This window comes from Agelaius tricolor, unplaced genomic scaffold (genome assembly GCF_023055355.1).
Source record: "Agelaius tricolor isolate 1412-34295 unplaced genomic scaffold, bAgeTri1.0.p SCAF_19, whole genome shotgun sequence".
NCBI classification, from domain to species: domain Eukaryota; kingdom Metazoa; phylum Chordata; class Aves; order Passeriformes; family Icteridae; genus Agelaius; species Agelaius tricolor.
This window is the reverse complement of record NW_027269279.1, coordinates 2,825,409-2,843,706: the sequence shown is the minus strand read 5'-3', so window position 1 is coordinate 2,843,706 and position 18,298 is coordinate 2,825,409. Positions and strand designations below refer to the sequence as shown.

At 40.6% G+C, this 18,298-nt stretch overlaps 1 protein-coding gene and 1 long non-coding RNA gene across 3 annotated transcripts in view; both read left to right on the top strand.

The window, feature by feature from the left end:
* Positions 1 to 18,298, top strand: part of USP22 (ubiquitin specific peptidase 22) — an 88,838-nt gene that overhangs the window by 48,659 nt on the left and 21,881 nt on the right. For both annotated transcript variants that reach the window (XM_071443871.1, XM_071443870.1), the window contains one exon: positions 16,168 to 16,337. In XM_071443871.1, coding sequence (XP_071299972.1) covers positions 16,168 to 16,337 — 170 coding nt within the window. The remainder of the gene's footprint in view (positions 1 to 16,167; positions 16,338 to 18,298) is intronic.
* On the top strand, positions 12,901 to 15,204 carry LOC139598021 (uncharacterized). The gene is made up of 2 exons (XR_011681793.1): positions 12,901 to 13,869; positions 13,952 to 15,204. It is a non-coding gene; the product is annotated as an uncharacterized lncRNA (long non-coding RNA).

Here is an 18,298-nt window from a genome sequence, read left to right as displayed (position 1 = left end):
ACTAAAATACATGGGACAAGAGACTGAAACCTGGGCAGGTGTGGCCTTGAAAGTATGTACAGAACTTGTATTTGAAGGATCTGCATATGATTTTGAGCCTTGAATATAAAATACATTAAACTGGATGTTTTTCCTATCTAAACCACACTTAGGTGACACAATATGTTTGTTGCAGTTGCCTGTCACATCTGTATTATGTGCATGACACTCATTTAGGTGGATGTTTACTCCATGGCTGAGCATTCTGGGTACATGAAGGGAATTTTTTTATCCCAGATTTGTAGCAATCTCATGGTGCTTCTCAGAACAGCTGGATGTGTCTGCTGCTTTTTGAGCTGTTTGAACTTTTGTACAGCTGCAGGATCTTTTGTCTTTGATCAGCACCATGAATTAAAACTGAAGAATACTCAGACATGAGATGAATATCTTATAATGGAGACTTGAACTGGTAGTTCACTAGAGGAAATAATGTGAAAAACTCACAGCTTTTGATTTTTCTACTTGAGTGACAATTTGAAACCCATTGAAGGAGGAACTTCTTATTCACATCCTCAAAAAAATGAGGAAAAAACCAGAAATCCATAGTTTTTCTTTGATGCTCTTTAAAATGCTGTGTGTTTCCATCTCATAGATACTTTTACCATCTAGTAAGAAGATAGTGCAGGTAACTTGACTTGAATCTCTAGTTTGCCATTGAGCAAATTGCTCTTGAAATGAGAACTCACACTGGGCACTTCTGCAGGCTGTGGAAACTGTGCTGATTCCTGTCTTTTGGGATGTACAGGGTTGTTCCCAGTACTGCACATAAGGACCTTCAAAGTGACTTGCAACACACTGTTAACCAAGTGGAAACATTGACTTGTCTTACAGGCAAAAAGCCACGATGAGAAACCCTTGCAGTGTGGATTTTGTGTGGGACATTTCATGTTCTGGTGTCCTGACTTGACATTTTGATGGAGCTTCTGCATTTCAGGAGATTCAGGAGGAATGTCATGTCCACTCAGACCATAAACGTGCTCTGTGGAAGCTGTGTCACCTCAAGACATTCTCAGACCTTGTTCTGCCTCCAACACTTGAATGTTGATTTTTTTTTTTCATTGTGTTGCCACAGCTTTTTCCACAGTTCAGATTGAAGGGATGGCATATTGTGGGGAACACAGAAATTTCCCAAATTATTTTGCTCTCAGCAGCAGGACTGGGTAGTGTCTTGGACTGTTCAATATTCATAGAAATGCTCATCTTGATTTTGGCTTGAAACTGATGTTTCAAACATCCCATAAACACAAAAACTTTTACATGGAAAAATTAGGTAAGACTTAACAGCTATTAAATTAGATTCTAACGTTGTAAAAGAAAAAAAAAATAATTTATTCAGTCTCCTCTTGTCTGTAAAGTGGCCTCCCTCTGCAGGGGAGGGAAGGGACAAAGCTCCACATTCACAAGCAAATTATTTGTTAGGGAGTTGAACCAGAAGTGATACAATATCTTTTGGGAACTATTTTCCAAGCTCTTCTTGCTCTGCTGTCATTAATACCCCCAGCAGATCCATTCTCCTGAGTATATGAAATATTAGCTTGGGATCAGCTGCTCTCTGATTAGCATATGAAGTGACTTTGTGGCTAAAGATGGGTGTATTAACAATAGGCAGAATTAGACTCCCAATGCACATGGGTAATTAGCAGCAGCCACCCGGGATTCCCATTTGCAGGGTTGCAAAAAGGCAGAGGGGAGACAAACCTTTCCAGGAGACTGAGCAAATCCTCCTCACCAGGAGTGATGGGATGGAGAGGTCCAAAACCAAACCTGCCTGGGATTAGCAGGGGGGTTTGGCAGCTGCAGCGCTGAGCAGCCTGATGGGCCAAAGAGCATCAGTGGAATAAATATTGCAGAACTCCTGTGTGAAGGTGGCAAGGGAAGAGGAACAGTGACCTGGAAAATATTTCTGTTCTCTAGACAAGCCAGCAGAAGCATTTTTGCTTCTCTTAACTTGGAAGTGTTGAAGGCTGCATTAGTACTTGGATGTTTTTTGTGAATGTAGCAGCACTCAGGTGTGCTTCTTCTCCTTGGATGGCACTTAAGGGAGTTCAAGTGGAAAAGTGGAATGAAAAATATGGTTTGGTACAGCACCACATTTTTAGCTATGGCTTTAAATTTAAATTACTGATTTGTAAGCAGTAATGCTTTGATATTTGAAGTTATGACTGCACACAGTGCATCCTGAATAGAAATCTCTGATTCTTAAATTCCTTTAGATTGCTGTGTGATGAAGGAAAGAAAACCACCTTTAAGACTACTCAGGTGAATGTTTCCTCTTTGGCTTTCTTTATATTAACTTCATTATTAAAATGGTTTTCTTGATGAAAAATTGTTTCTTAAAAGGTTGGATTGGTAAAATAAAAAAAAAAGATACCTTCATATCAATAGAGAAAACCTTCTGTTCCTGTTTTACTTTGTCACGAGCTTGGCATGTCTGACCATTGTGTAATACATTTCTTAGGTCTAAAATTGATAAAGCTGATCCTAAAAATAAATTTTAAAAGCCCTTTCCTCTTAAAGCTCCAGGGAATTCTAAGAAAAATTAGAGGGATGTGAATATTTTAAGAATTCTAAAATACAAGTAGTGATTTGCTCTCTAAAGTTTGTAGAGCTGTACTGTCTGAAAATCTTGTTAAGCTTCCTAAATTTAGCTCTTTATCAAATATAAAATAGAAGCTTTCCTCTGCAAAAGGCTTTGTGAGGAGAAATTCCAGATTGGATGCTGCAGTTGCCTTTTTGTGTATTGACTGTCTGGGAACTTGTCACCTGGTTTTCCAAAGCTGGTGCCAGAAAGCAATTTGCATCACTGCAGTAATGTCACTGTGTGTGGTTTATCTGCACAGCAGTTGATTATCTGTGATTTAATTGTTCCTGAATAAGATTAGGAACATCAGAGTTATCAGTGAAGTCCCTGCAGCATTTTCCTGCTTAGAGTGAGCAAACTTTTGTTGTAGAAACTTTTGTTAGTCAGAGATCAGTCAGCATCTGAAGAGCTGACTGATGAACAGCACTTCCTCAGAATGCCTTGTTGCCACCTGGCCAGCTCCAGTGAGGAATCAGGGGGGTTCTGATCTTGTTACCTCAATATTTGTGTGAATTTTAGACCCTCTTTCAGGAAGATGAGGAGCTGATGTCACTATAAGTGTATGAGCTGTCCTGTTGATGTTTTCATTTCACATCAGCTAAAACCCCTGCAGACTGTACAAATTGTATGTGAAATCAGCAAATTGCAGTTGGGGTTGAATTTTTCTGTTATCCTGTCTTGGAAAATTGCCATTCCTACTTGCATAGAAAATACTTTAATTTTGTAACTCTAGGTGGCTCTCGGGGATTGGAGGCAAAGGAAGATATCCTGTGTGTGTTTGCACAATGGGAAATTCCTTAGAAGACAAGGTTGTTGATCCAGGGCTTGGATCATGTTCCAAACTTCTAACTGAAACCTGATTTTCCTGCTCTGGACTTTTTAGAAGTAGATCCATGGTTGTTACTGATCCAGACACATTATTTTTAGTTTACAGACAGTGTTTCGATTTGATTTTCCTAAACTGTGCTCTGCACTTCTTCAGGTGAAACTTCATCACTTCAATCCAGTTAAATAAAAAGCAGCCCAAAAAGCCCTTCTTTTTCTTTCCCCTCATAGATGCTGATTTCAAGTGTAAAATGTTTGCTGACTCAATTATTTGTCCTACCTCTTTCTCTACTGGTAGTTAATTTTTTCCCTGTGCTGTGTTTTCTTCACTAAGTCATTTTGTAAACTTCAGTATGCAGTCAAAACAGCAGCCTTTCAATAAAAAATGCAGTTGGTATCAGTGACTTTGTCATCTGTTTGAATGGGTTTTTATCAGAATCTGAATTTTCTTACCAAGGAAAACCCAACAGCAGCACTTAGCCAGAATCTCTTTATGGCCCTCTGAACAGATCCCTTATTTAGATGAGGTATTTGTTGTTACAGATATGGAGGTTGGGAATTAGCCCATGGAGCTGTAGTGATTGTAGAGAAATGCCTGTTGGCTTGTCATGGGCAGAGCTGTGTCCTTAGCATGACAATCTTCATTTTCTTATGTTTAAAAAATCATAGAATCACAGAATGGGTTGGGTTGGAAGGGACCCTAAAGTTCATCCAGTTCCACCCCCTGCCATGGGCAGGGACACCTTCCACTATCCCAGATTGCTCCAAGCCCTGTCCAGCCTGATCTTGGACACTTCAGGGATGGCATCCATAGATCTCTCTAGCCAACAGTTTGAAATAAACCTTGATTTACCACTGTATTTTCACCTGATGAACTCGGTGTCAGCACAGCGAGCATGGCGTTTTCAACAAGGCCAATCATCCCCATCTCAGTTTTGTTCTTTTGTGGATTGCTTTTGGATTATATTTACTCTGACCTTCCATTCTGCTCTTTCCTGTCTGCTTCCAGAGTTGGCTTTATGTGGCCAGAAGGTAGATACAGTATATAGTGCAAGCAGGAATATGCATAAACAGCATGTGGCATGGTTTGTGTGTTGTGGATTGTTGGACGAGCTCTGTGCCAGTTCATCAACAATAATTTGTGCATATTAATATATTTGGATGCATTTAATTTCATTGGCACTTAGCCTGCTCCTTAAGTTATTAATTTGTGAAATCTGTTTGGAGGAAGGGTAAAAACTTGTAGGCAGCATATGGTGTGATATTGGGGGGAAAGGACGGCTGCGGGTGTGAATTTTATTTTGTCAGTTTGGTGGGAGTACCTCTTGTTCTTTATGGGTGCCATCTGCACAAGGCTCTCTCTGCAAGCCTTGTGCTCTGTGCAGAGCACAGAAGAGCTCGCTGAGCTTTTAACTTTGGCTGCTTTGGGGGAGGGCAAAGAGAATATTTTATTCTGTGCCACCTTTTGAAGTGTTTTGTTTTGTGTAAAAGCTTTTCTTTTGCCAGAGGAAAACACCTTGAAGGGTCTACAGCTTAACTGGCTGTTAAAGGCCGTGTCATAAAGCTCTGGATCCATCATTCAGGCATTTTCACAAACATATTTCCTGTTCTTTGCCTGCTACTGTTACTTTTTTGATGCTGGATATCTTCTGTCTATTCTTCCTGACCTTCCAGCAATTATGAGAATAATCATTATTTTCCTGCTCTGGTTCTTAGGACTTCAATGTCTTGAACTTTATAAGGTCTGTGAGACAGGGCAGCTCCTGGTTGCTTTGAGAGCTTCTCCATAGCTTTATTCAACTTTAAATTTGTTCAGCTTTGTATATCTGACTATACAACAAGCACCACAGTTGAGAGGTCTCTGGCTTCAGCAGTAAATGAAGGCATTTTGTTCAATGCATATGCTTAAATGTGACATTTCATGTTGTCTTTCTGCTTTTCAGGAATAGGTGCCTTTTTGTTTCTGAAGCTTTTGTTGTGACATGCTTCCACATCTCCAGTGGAATGAATGGCAGGGGGTTGGAATTTTGAGATCTCTAAACTCTCTTCCAACCCAAACCATTCCAGGATTCTATGATTCTGTCTTTCTCCTCCAGCCAATTGATCTTCATATTTTACAGAGATCATACAATCCTTTGATATTTAGTAACAGATTTGATTATGTGGTTATTTCCAGTGACATGTTTCCTTCTCCTGTGTGTACATTCCCCAGTGCTTGCTCAGTGCTCAGAGATCCTGACAGAGATTGGATCAGGTTGAAGCACAACAGGCAGAATTTGTTCAGTGGGTCTTGATATGCCAGGACAGGAATTCAGAGAAGTTTGGTTCAAGTTCTACTGCAGAATTTAATGTCTTTTTCAGCTTCCTCCATTTCAGCTGAGAGAATCAAACAGCGAGATTGTTGCTGTGGATGATTACATGCTGTGTAGGTTTCTGGGTTTGAGAACATGCTGCATTGGTTTCTTCCTGACACCTGAGAGAGAAAAACAATTTCACAATGCAGATGGTCAATAAAAATGCTGAAATACAAAATTACAGATCTAAAAACTGGCATTTTCCATGACCTTGAAAGGAAAAAAAGCCTTTTTTTTGTAGAGTGCTCCTGGGTCCTCATCTTGTGAAATGATTTACCAATAGGTTCCAAACTACTCTCATGCAATGCAGAGATCCTTTCCTTTAACTCCCCTTTTCCTTTCCCCCACATTTATTTTAAATTTAAGCTTGTTGTGGGAGACAGTAAATCCATATAGATAGAAAAACCAGTGATAACCCAGTATCTTGGACGAGTTGTCTCCTCCCTCATTTTGGAGCTTTTGTAAAGCTGTTGCTGTTTGCAGCATTACATTCATTCTAATTCAGAAGCTCTAGCACTAGGGGAGCTTATCTGTAGGTCTTGTTGTATGTGTATCTTCCATGTTAATGTTGCTGCAGTTCTTAGTTTGTTTACAAAGATGAGACCCTGGAGCACTTCAGAATACAAGAGGCATCAGAGACTATTGCAGAATCTCATCATTAAGGAGATTTAAGAACAATTCAGAGAAACATTTGTCAGGAATAATACAGGTACTGTTAATTCTGCATTGAGGTATAGGCACAGATCAGGTGATATCTCAAGAACTTCTGCAGCTGTTTCCTGTGATTTTAGTGCAAGATTCAATGCATTTTTCAGTGGCTTGGTCAAAACCCCTCACTTTATTTTGTTTTGGAAACATGTTTCTTAATTCAAATTCAGAGGGAAGAGATACTTGCAATCCCTTGTCTTGCTTGAAACAGCTTCTCTATTTACACAGGCCATATGAAAAATTAACCTTAAGGGGTTTGTTTGTTTGTTTTTTTGTATTGCCAGATATTTTAGGATTGCTGACTCATTTTACCAAGCTGAGGGTGTGCACACAGGAGCCAATTGCCACCAAATCAGAAGGAGGAGAACTTAAAGGACATCAAGTGCTCCTGTCCTTCCTGTCTGTGTGCTTGGTCTTAATCTGGGCATGCAGCCACTGCAAAGTAGTGACAGGCTGTAACCTCACAGCCCACACCATCCAAGGAGATCACTTGCTTTGTGTGAAGTGCTCTTAGCCTCGAGAAACAGGAATAAAACCAATCCTAGCTGAGCAGTAGCCCTCAGAGAATCAGGAACACGGTGCTTGCACACTGCTGAGCACACAGAGCAACCCCAGGAAATGAAATCTCAGGGAGTGTGCCCTAAGGCAGGGAATGGGAACTCGTCTGGGCAGTGGAAGGGCTCCTGTTTTGGCATCATCAGTTTGGGAATTGGCTCAAAGATGTACATGTTGGAAGTAGAGTATAGAGAGTACTTTGTGTGTCTGGCACACTGTGCACACTCAGGAGTCATTTCTGGCTCGGAGGTTTCATCTGAGCAGTAATAATATAAAATGATACACTTGGTGTTGGCTCATGCTCTTGGTAACTTGTTTGATGTGTTTGCTCCAGCAATGTCACTTGCCCTTAGGTTCTTCCAACAATATGTGTCCGAGTAGGATGTGTGGAAAGGCCAAGCTGTTGCTCTGGGGCAGGATCTGTAGTAAAGCCATCTTTGGTAGTCATTGCTTAGAGATGTCATTTTGCTCCTAAATCTGGCAAAGGACAACCTTTCTTGAATCTCATCTCCTTTTGTTGCTGGTTATTTCTGTGTCATTGCTAGAAATTCTTTGTTTAAATAAATTACAAACACATATCTCCTATGCTGAACCCTGGGTCCAGTGTTGTGTCAATGTTATGGAGTTGATTTTATTTGAAGGTGCAGCACAATACAGGAACTCCATTGAGCTCCTCCAGAATTGATTTTAAACTGTCTTGTTAGGTGCAAACTTAAATTTTCCTTGACACACAGTAGCATGTGAGACACAAAGGTAATGAATACCAGACCCCCTGGATCTCTTTGCATTATCCTGTGACTCTTCTTGTGCATTACTAAATGGAGAGAGTGATGCATTGAGCCACAAATGCAGAAGCCCATGCACAGAATACCTATGCAGTCTAAAAATAACATTGAGGAGAGTTGGCAGCCCTCATTCCAGCAGCAGTTGTTACCTGTTCTCCAGCCTTGCCTGAGTGGCAGCAGGACAGGTAATTTTGGTTTCCAGAGCCATGAGGCTGAGTAGGGATCCAGGAATGAGGATCTCATTCCTGCTCACTGCTCAGCCTGTGGCTTTTAGCCACCTGCCTGCATTGGGAGTTGGTCACAGGAGAGGGGATGAGGGGTGGCTGGTTTTGGGAGGCTCTGACAGCTCCTGCATCCCTCTCTTGTTCTGGCACTGTCTGTGTGTCCTGGCCTGCTGTGAGCTGGGTGAAGCTGCTCAGGCACTCATTGCTGTGTGCAGGAGATGAGTTCAGTTCATCCTTTCTGTGACACCACTTCTGCAGTTGGCATCAGGTGGGCTGAGCTGTCTGTGGAAATGCCCTCACCTTCCTGCCAGAGCTGGGCTGAGTGCTTTGTACCAACTGTAATACCAGTCTGAGCAGTCTCAGGGTGAGACACAGGGAAGGATTCAAACACCTCTCCTGAGTTAGGTGCACTGGGCAGACAGAGCTGCCTTTGGAACCACTCCAACCACTCAGAGTCCCAAACTCCCTCATTGCAGTGTTTTCTAACTGAGACAATTATTTTTAATATCTAATTAAATTTTACTTCTTGTGAGCTCAGTCTTTTTTTATTATAGCTTTGGTAGGTCACAAGAGTTAATTACAGTCTCATTGTAGTGGCCTGTAACATACTTGAAAATTGTCAGCCTGGCTGTTCCTCCACCAACACTATCTGGTTTTAATTAATTAACTCAGCCAGTGGATTTTTCAGTTGTTTCTCCAGTCTCAAATATTAATTCCATACAAATTTTTATTCATGTTCTTGACTTTGCATAATTTCTTTTTAAAATGGGTGCTCAATTCCAGACACCATGCAGCTGAGGTTTACCTGTCACCAGAGCAGAATGACTTCCAGGCCTTCTCCTATTCCTGTTAAGTTCCAAAATGCTGTTTGTAGAAGTACAGCTCAAGATTAAGTTGTTGAGGCTGAGTTACTGTAGCCATTGCTCCTTATTTGGTGTTTGTCTGCTTAATTTTTCCTTGTTTCCTATTTTGCAATTGTTTTTATTGAATTTAATTGATTTCAGATAGTTTCTCCCCTTTAACAAGTTGCTCTTGAGTTATTGTTTTGTCTTCCAATTACATTTGCACTGTCCTGATGTGGTTTGTCCCTTCTCTAAGTGTGTATTATGTGATGTCACTGAAGCTATTGAATAAGAATAGTGAATGCAAACAATTCCTTGTCAACTAAGAGGGGTGGGGGCAAACTAAATGCTGGAAAAACATATTTGGTGTCTCAGTAAGTGCTGTTGTTTCCATGTGTGTGGATGAGCCAGGTCCTCTTCATGGATGTGCTAGAAAATGCATTAATCTCTGCTGCTGAACTGCTGCAAATCTCACTGTGCATCTCTCCTGGCAATGTAATGCAGGTGGGTTGTTGCCATTTGGTAACTTTTCATGGGTTTATGGATATTTTAATGGAGGAAAAAGAATAAAAACATTCACTTTTGAATGGCAATTCTAACACAACATAAAGAATAAATCTGGAAGTCTCCTAGGAATGCTGAGGTCACTCCAGAACTGCCCAGTTGCACACAAATATGCCAGAAATTATCCAAAAAAAGACTTGAAGTTGCCCTGTGAGCCGGAATAAAGTATTTGAACATGCTTTTAAGCATTGGATTTAAATCAAAACACATAAGGTAAGATTTTTCTTACAGACTGGGAAATATGATCACTGTGTTGTTTTGTTTATTTTGAACCACTTAAAATCTGGAAGGTGGGAAATTAACTCTCTTTTAGAAAAACAAAACCACCCTTGGCCAGGAACGAGTACCTTAGGAAAAGCGAGTACATGCCAAGCACCCGGTTGAGGTGCCAGCCTGCATTCAGTGCTGGGACACATTCCCCTTTTGGGTCTGGGTTGTCAGCTGCTCAGGTGGGGTGTGAATTGTGTCTGGATCACACCTTTAACAGGACTGCCTGAGCCGGGTTTGCCTCGGGGTAGAGCTGTGTTAACAGTGAAACAGGTCAGTAAGGAGGGTGAATTCCTCCAGCTCTGTACAGCAGTGACACACCAAGGCTGAGAACTTTGGGGTTTGATGATTCAGCCTTATAAACAGTCCTTGTCTTCTGGTGCTGCTGATACATCCAAGGAGGAATAATGACTATATTGTGTTCTCTCTACAGTTAATGGTTTTGCAATACATGTGCCACTCATGGCATATTCTTCTTCCCTCCAGTGTAGCAGCTCCTGTAGTTGGACTCCAGGGTTCTCAACCAGATACAAACTCATGGACAGTTTCCTTTTGTACGCATAAGCACATTTTTTGCTATTGAGCAATCTGTTACTTCAATAGCAATAGAAAAAATGCAGTGATCCAGAAACTTTTAGCTGGAAATGGGAAAGTTAAAGATGGGGTTTCATTTAAAATTCAAATACTTCTTTTTCCTATGATGACTTTTTTCATTTCAGAAAGCCTTTTCTGATTTATTTGTGTTTCTGCTGTGTAGGGGTGGCTAAACTTGTAGGTTTTGATGCAGTGCACAATGAAGTGCATCTAAAATAGTCCTATAATTTATTTTCTCTCTGTTTACACGAGTTATTTTTCATAGTCTTATGCTGACTGCTTCTGGACTCAGTGTCTTCTGTATTATCAGGACTTTCAGATGAAGGGGCTGGTTTTTATTTCATTCCTGTCGATGACAAATGAAAATACTTATAGTTAAAACAGGAAAAAGAAATCCAAATTTTTATAACAATATTATCTAAATACAATGTCCTCTGTCATCCTCTCAGACTCCCAAAACTGCAGCATTCAACATGACTTATGAATCTTGATATGCACACACATATCTATGATATTCGAGAAATATTTTTAGATAATGGAGTGATACAGTGAAATATTCACATATAGAATATAACATATGTAGAAAAAACTGAAAAATTGTATTGCAGATCTTGTTTTCTAAATTAAGATGTATTGCTCTAGAACTCAGTTCTGACTTGTGATTTAAAAGGCTTAGCTTAAAAGTTGGGTAGAGCAGAAGAGTGAGTGAAACACTCCAGGTTATGTCTGTTGGTGATTGAATAGCTCAGGGGGTGAGGTGGATGGGTGGTGGTGGTGGGACAGCTCAGGGGAGGTGATTTGTTTCCAGAGGGATTTACAGTGATTCAAACTGAGCAGTGACTGACCTGGCAGCCCTGAATAGCTGGAGAAAAGGAGTCAAGTCAGAAAAATAAAAAAGAGGGAGCCATGAGCATGTTTTCACCTGGTTCAGCAGTAACCCAACAAGGGAAGATTATTGCCCTGAGTGTTCATCTCCACTTCTTTGATCTGTCGTGTAATCCCTTGCTTGGTATTGCTGTCAAAACTGCTCTATTGAAAAAAAGATCTACTGATGAACCAATATTTTCTGCTTCCTCTTCTCCCTACCAAGATGATATTTTTCTTTCTGAGTAGATTGCATGTTCTGTGTTGCTGGAAGTAGTTGAATTGTTCAGTTAGTTTTTAAGATCATGTGGTTGAAATTTCTTCATTCAATTTGGCTGTGGCAAAAGTTTCTGTAGCTTTTTCTTAAACAGTTGTCAAAACAATTTAATACCCAAATGTGTTATTGGTAAGTTTGTAAAAAATGTTCTGTAAGAACATCCAAAGAAAAAGTTATCATTCATTTGCCTCAGTGTTCCTTTTTACTGTGGGTTTCAGTCCCTGAGGAAGGATGCTTAGCTGAAGTGTTGGGGAATAAATTGACCAAACTGCATGGCTGGGGCTTTTTTGGTACTCACGTGATCATTGGTGTCACAGAATGTGATGAGTTTTCCTGTGTAGACTTGTAATTTCACATATCTGTATACTGCTGCTTTCTGAAATGAGTATTTTTGTATTAACATTTCAGAAGGGATTAGCTTTGGAAAATAATTGCTGTCACTAACCCCATTAGCAAAACTGCTGCTCCAGGCATGCAGGTGGAACAGCAGCTCTGGGTCTGACTGGGCCAGTGTTTGTGGCAGCTCCATTCAGGTCATGTGTGATGTGTTCTACAGCCAAAACCTGAGAGCTGAGAGAATTTGGTTGTAGTTGTAGGTGCTGGGAAGTAGGGTCATCCTCTTCTGAAATACTTTCAGAAAGATGCTCTTAAATGTTGTTGCCAGCTCTTGTTGGATGGACATAGGATGAATACCCAAAATTATTCTAGAAATCTTCACTGCTGTGCTGCACTGTTTGTTTCCAAGTGTGATGTTGAACTGCCTTTAAATATTTCAGTGAGCTCTTCCTCAGCTTGCACTGACTTGTGACACTGTCTGATGGAGCTGCAGGGAAGCATCAACACCAGATGGAGAGCTGGGGGTAGGGGACAAGGATTGCTCTAAGGTGTTGCCAACCTGGGCTTCCTGTAGAGAGGATCTCAGGCTGGCTGTGCTTGGGTGCATCTGAATCATCTCCTGGTTGTCTCACCAAGGTGCATTGTCCACTGACTGCTGCTCTTCCTTACAGAACCTTCATTCCACTAAATCCCAGGTTTCTGCATGGGAACATCTGTTCAGACTGGTTTGTTTGCTCTTTCCAGTCCCAGCCCAAGCCTGGGTTTAGAGGCAAACAGAACCTCCTCAATGAGGGCAAGATTGGGTTTTCTGTATTTGATATTCATGTGTGGTCCTCTCATTTCCCTGCTTCCCCACCTCTAATAGCTGTAGAGTTGCATTTCATGGAGAAGTGGAATTTCCTTATCTTGTCTTGGATTTTTCATCTCCCCTGCGTGGGTGTACTGGCAGGACCAGTGCTCTGGATCTCCCTGCATCCCAGCAACCATTGTTGCCCAGTGTTGCAGATCTATTGCTTTGAGCAGTGGAAGAACAGAACCCACTCCTGGAAGAAGATGGAAGAATTGAAGCTGACAAAGGTAAGAACCCAGCCAGAGCCCAGTCTTGAGACCAAATGTACAGAATTTCCCAGATAGGTTTCCCTGTGCCCAAGGCATTGCAAAAGTAGATTTCTTGCCTTTGCTTATGCCCTGCCTGCCCAGCTTTTGTCAGAATGAGAGGAGTGTTTGTATTCCATGCATGATGATTAAAGGATATTTCCTTCTTTTATGATTATACCATACGTGACAATTTTGTCTTCTCAGCAACATTAATTGATTCCAATATTTACAATTGTATCAGCATGGTTCAGAGCTAAAACTTCTTTCCTGTGAAATACGTTTACCACAACAACACACATGCATGTGTAGAAAATATTAACTATCTCACAGGTTGCCCTTGCTCATTTCAGAACAATTCATAAGAAACAAAAATAAAGACAATGCTGTGAAGCACAGCAGAAGTTTGCAAAGTCCCAGAGCTTTGTTATTAGACTGTGACACTGTGTTCTGATTAGAGCCTGGTGGAGACCACTGTTGGTGCTCTAGCATGAATGGACTGCTGCATGTGAGGTTTTGGCACATTATTTTTCTGTTAATTTATGACCCACATGTTGCAATGCTTGACTGTTCCAGCAAAACCATGCCAGGCTTTATTAAAGGGGAGGGAATAGGTGTGGCAGGCACAAAGCTTTTACATTCTCAGTATGTTATTGACCAGAGTGCTGTACAGGCTTTAATTTTTAGCTGTTTTTCTTTCCAACAAAACTCATTATTCCCCATAAAAGTTAAGCACAAGAGGATGTGTTGTTCTGAGTTCTGTCAGCTCTTAAGTTTACCTACATCAAATTCTGATGTTTTCCAGTGTGCTGCAATTACTTATGCAGTACCTGAGCTGTAGTTCCTCATACCTGTTTCATTTCAAATACCAGTTTAAGAGACTGTACAGCAGCTGCAGTCATTGCTCCCACAAGGATAAGACTGATGTGTGCTGCTTTCCTTTTTCTCTTTTCAACTGAGTAAGTTCTCATGTTTTGCTACAAATCACCATTTTCTGATTTTTATTGGGGTTTTCACATTTCAGTCTTGTCTGTTTTGCAGGTTACTTTGTCTTGGTTCATTCAATTGAAGTCCCAGCACATGAATTGCTCCATTTAGATCCATGAAAAACTGACAGCAAAGACCAAGCAAGCAGAGTAAGCCAAGAACATTGTGAGTTTGATGCCTGAAACTGTCTCCTGGTGGCAACTTAAAGGAAGATTTGATTCTTGTGGTCACAGGGAAAGACGGTCCAGCCACAGGCATGTAATAAATGATGCTTAATAAATGATTCCAAAAAGCTGCCTTTATGTGTTTGCTTTTGTGACTGCTCTATTAGACACCAAAAAGTGCTAGGGGGAATCTCTAGATTTCCTACTGGTTTTCCTCTAGTTTTCTGTGCTGAACAGGCTGGCTTTGAAATCTGGTGCTAACCAGAGGGAGAAATAGGGAGAGAATAGAATCTTCTGCTTCTCAAAATGCATGTCAGGGAGCCTTCCAACCTCCTGTGAGCACAGCCTTGATTTGAATAAATCCAGTCAATTTTAAATGGCAGAAAACGAGGGGAGAGGTAGGCAAGAGGTACCAAAATGTTTCTCCACTTGCACAGCACGACCCCCCTCCTGTTGTGACATTGTTTGCAGAGACACAGACTGGGAATTGAAATAGGATTGTGGACCAAGCTGAAGCATCACACAGTATTTCAAGCTGCTCCAACAAATTAACTATTTAACACTCTGCTAATGTTGTGCACACACTTACTGCCTCCCAGCATGAGAATCAAGCAAATAATTGCAACAAGCTTCTGCCCAGTAGAAGTCACTGTAATATAATGAGAAACTTTTTCCTGTGAGTACACAGAAGGAACAGGAAGCTGTTGGAAGCAGGTCGATGCTGCTTTAGATACAGGAAAAAGGATCCAGGAGTGCTCTGTGTTCCTGCACTCAGCTCCGGGTGCAGTCCGAGCTGCTGTGGTGCCTGTTCTCAGTGGTAACATAGCAACTGGACCACACCCCCTCCTGCTGCAGGATGCTAAAGAGCCCTTGGAGCACTATCTGCTGTACTGCACGGGAACTGCAGCACTTCTAATTGCCACAGCACTGCCAGCTGAGAGGTTTTTTCATCCCATGGAATAACAAGGAAATTCCTCGTTCTGTGACTAGTAATCCTGTTGTGATTTCTTTCAATGTTGCTGTAGTAATCCTATTTTTATTGCAGAAGAGGACTGTGTTGATTTTAAATCAATACCAGAGTTGTATCTATCGGTGCATTTTATCTCATTTCAAAGTAAGTTGTTGATTAAAAATAAGCATTCTTGGCCACCTGATGCTCTTCTTGTTTAGTGCTCCTGTATGGTGGTATTATGTTAATATTTTGGAAGAATACTCAAGGATTTGAGCATGTTTTTCTTCTCACTTAGACCTTGCAAAATGACTGAAAAGCTTTCCCCACTCCTAACCTCTCTTCTGTTGTGCAACAAAAGAGCTTTCCTTTAAGCATCTTGGTTTTCAAGCACAAGGAATCGTCTCTGGGCATTACTGAAGGTTTGACTTAAGGTGTGATGAATCCTCTTATGCCAAGTTGAATTTTTTGATGTATGCTGTAGATTAATGTTTAATTTACCTAAAAAGAGTGTGGAATTAGTGTTGTTCAGAGTTTCTTTTTTGAAAGTTGTTCTGTTCAGATCTTGGGTTTAAAATCTCAGAAGTCTGCATTGGATATCACAGCCTGACTTGGTTGCTGTTTCATTCAATACATTCAATACAGGGCTGCTCCTTTGCTGCCTGTATTAGAAAGATGATGATTATAACAGTACAAGAACCTTGTTCTGGCTTCATGACCTGCATGGGGGAAAGCTTTTTAAGCAATCTGAAAACTTACTCACTGATGTCTTTAAATGTATTGGTTTCTTACTGTACTGACTTAGCAGTTGTTGTCATTGCACTTCGGTATCAGTCTTGGGGAGGGACATATTTTGGTGACATATGGTACAACAGCCATTGCAAAATAATGGTATTGGTGTTGCTGAACTTCTAGGTTTCCTTATTTCTTAGAATTTAAAAAATCCTAGTGTAGTTCAGAAAGCTTCTGCAGCTTCTTGTGACTTGAGTACAAAATTACCAATAGCCTCCCTGAACCAGTATAAAACTGTATTTGGAGCTGTGCATGTAATATAGTAAATCCATGGCAATATTGTGAAAACTACATAAAAATGCAAATCTACCGGTTTTTTAACTTGCTAATGCTTATGCATCCCCTCCCCCTTTCTGTCTTTATAGGTCTACGAGGGCTAATCAATCTTGGGAACACATGTTTTATGAACTGTATTGTCCAGGCACTTACCCACACTCCACTGCTGCGAGATTTCTTCCTCTCCGACAGGCACAAATGTGAAATGCAAAGCCCCAGCTCATGTCTGGTCTGTGAAATGTCTACGCTCTTTCAGGAGGTGAGTGCTGTTTGCCACAAAGCATCACCTTGCTACAGGTGCTGTTTCTTACCCCAAAAGGATTTGTGTTCTATTTGCAAATATAAAGGGAATGCAAGTCTTGTTTCCCCTCAAAATGTAGCAGAACAGAGCTGTAAAGATTGAGACCTGGCTGTCAAAAATACCCAGCTGCTGAAAGGGAAACTAATGGCTTTTAAGTCCTATTGTGAAGTCACCCTTGTTTAGGCAAAGCTGGTATTGGAAATAATTACAGTGCTGCCTGTTCTTCTGAGACTGATCTGGGAATCCTTAGTCTTAAAGATGAATGTGTGCTTTAATTAAAGGTGCAAGTTGTAACTGGAAAATATGTCATGAGCTCTTCAGGTGATAATGGGAGTGAGAATAAAGCAGTAGTATACATCCTTGTGGTTTAAGGTACTGGATTATGTAGGTCTGTATGAATATTTTAAAGATCTCAATTTAGTGCTTGTTCACCAGCAGAAATATCTTTTCTGTCATCTCTTACATGCCAACCCAGTAAGGGCCAGGAAGGAGGATAAAGAGAAGTGAATGTGTTGCTACAGTTTGTGTCTTCCCTGTACAAGCTGCACTTCTCTCCCTTTCCCACTCAGGAGCCTTGCTTTGTTTGCAGTGTGTCTTTTCTGTAGGTCTGGTTCCTGCTGTGTGAGACAAGCACAGGCTTTTCCTTAATAAATGGTCCAAGAGCTTTATTATCTATCATAATTCCACATCAGTATTGTAAGGACTGTGGGTGGACATGGGCTCCTAGTTTTAAGATGTCTTCCAAAACAAACCCAGTTTTGTGCCTTTCTCTCAGTGGTAGATCTGCTTTCTTGGTAAGTAAAATAAAACCAACCAAAAAACCAGAAAGAGCTTAGTGTACATGCTGTCATGGAGCATTTAAAATTGCTGGAGATGTCTGTACACAGAGCAGGTTTTCTGTGGATGTGCTGTCATGGAAGTTGATTCTGACAGGGACCAACCTAAAATAGCTTTCCCTTTATCTTGTGATTTTCAATTTGATTTTACTCCGGTGCCTTTTTCACCAGAGATGATTCTTTTTGGTCACTGCAGGTGAGTTAAAGATACATAAAAGAAGGTAAAGCCCCTTTAGTTGTTCCAGTACAAAGTTGTTTTCTGCTTATACTCAAGACTTCTGAGGATTTGCAACATTTCATTCTGCTAATCAATCATTAGCTGTATATTACATTTCTTATTTTTTGTTTTCTATTTTTCAATTGTTCTGAGTCTGTCAGGAAAGGAGGGAAAAACAAAAGGCAGGCAGACCAATAGGTAGCAGCTGTAGGATTATTGAAACCAGATGTGCAGTTAAGTGGGGAAATATCACAATGCCTAGATAAAAAAATCAGTCATGGTATAGAAATACCAGTTTCTGTAGACTGTTAATAGAGAAACTTATTTCCTTCTTTAAAAATAAGGAACTATTATATTCTTGCTATCCTTTCATCAAATAGTGATATAAAGTCTCACACTGCTGAACATCACCACACTCTATTTACACATGCATTTTTTTTAAAATCCCTTGGGAAAGGGGAAATGAGTGTTACATTACAGATTGAGAGGCTGCAGGAAAGATCAAGGCTCTCTAGGTAATGATTTTTGTTTCCATTTTTGTGTGTGGAGCCCTGTTGATGGCTCAGGATGCCTTTTGCTCTACTGTGAGCATGGAACAAAGAACAGGCTGTTACCCAAAATGGGGCTTAAACACAGCATTTGTGTTATTGTGTTAGTTTCAATTGTAATCAAGTTTAATTTCATACACAACTTTGGGAAGCTCAGCCTTCATTTTCAAGTCAAAATTCATGCCTACACTTGCATTAGTTCTATTAATTAAATGTTCTGCAACATGAGGGTGTATGGATGAGGGAACAGCCATATCTGTGACACCAGACTGTGCAGACAGCAATAGTCCCTGTCCTTATTTCACATTAAATACTGCA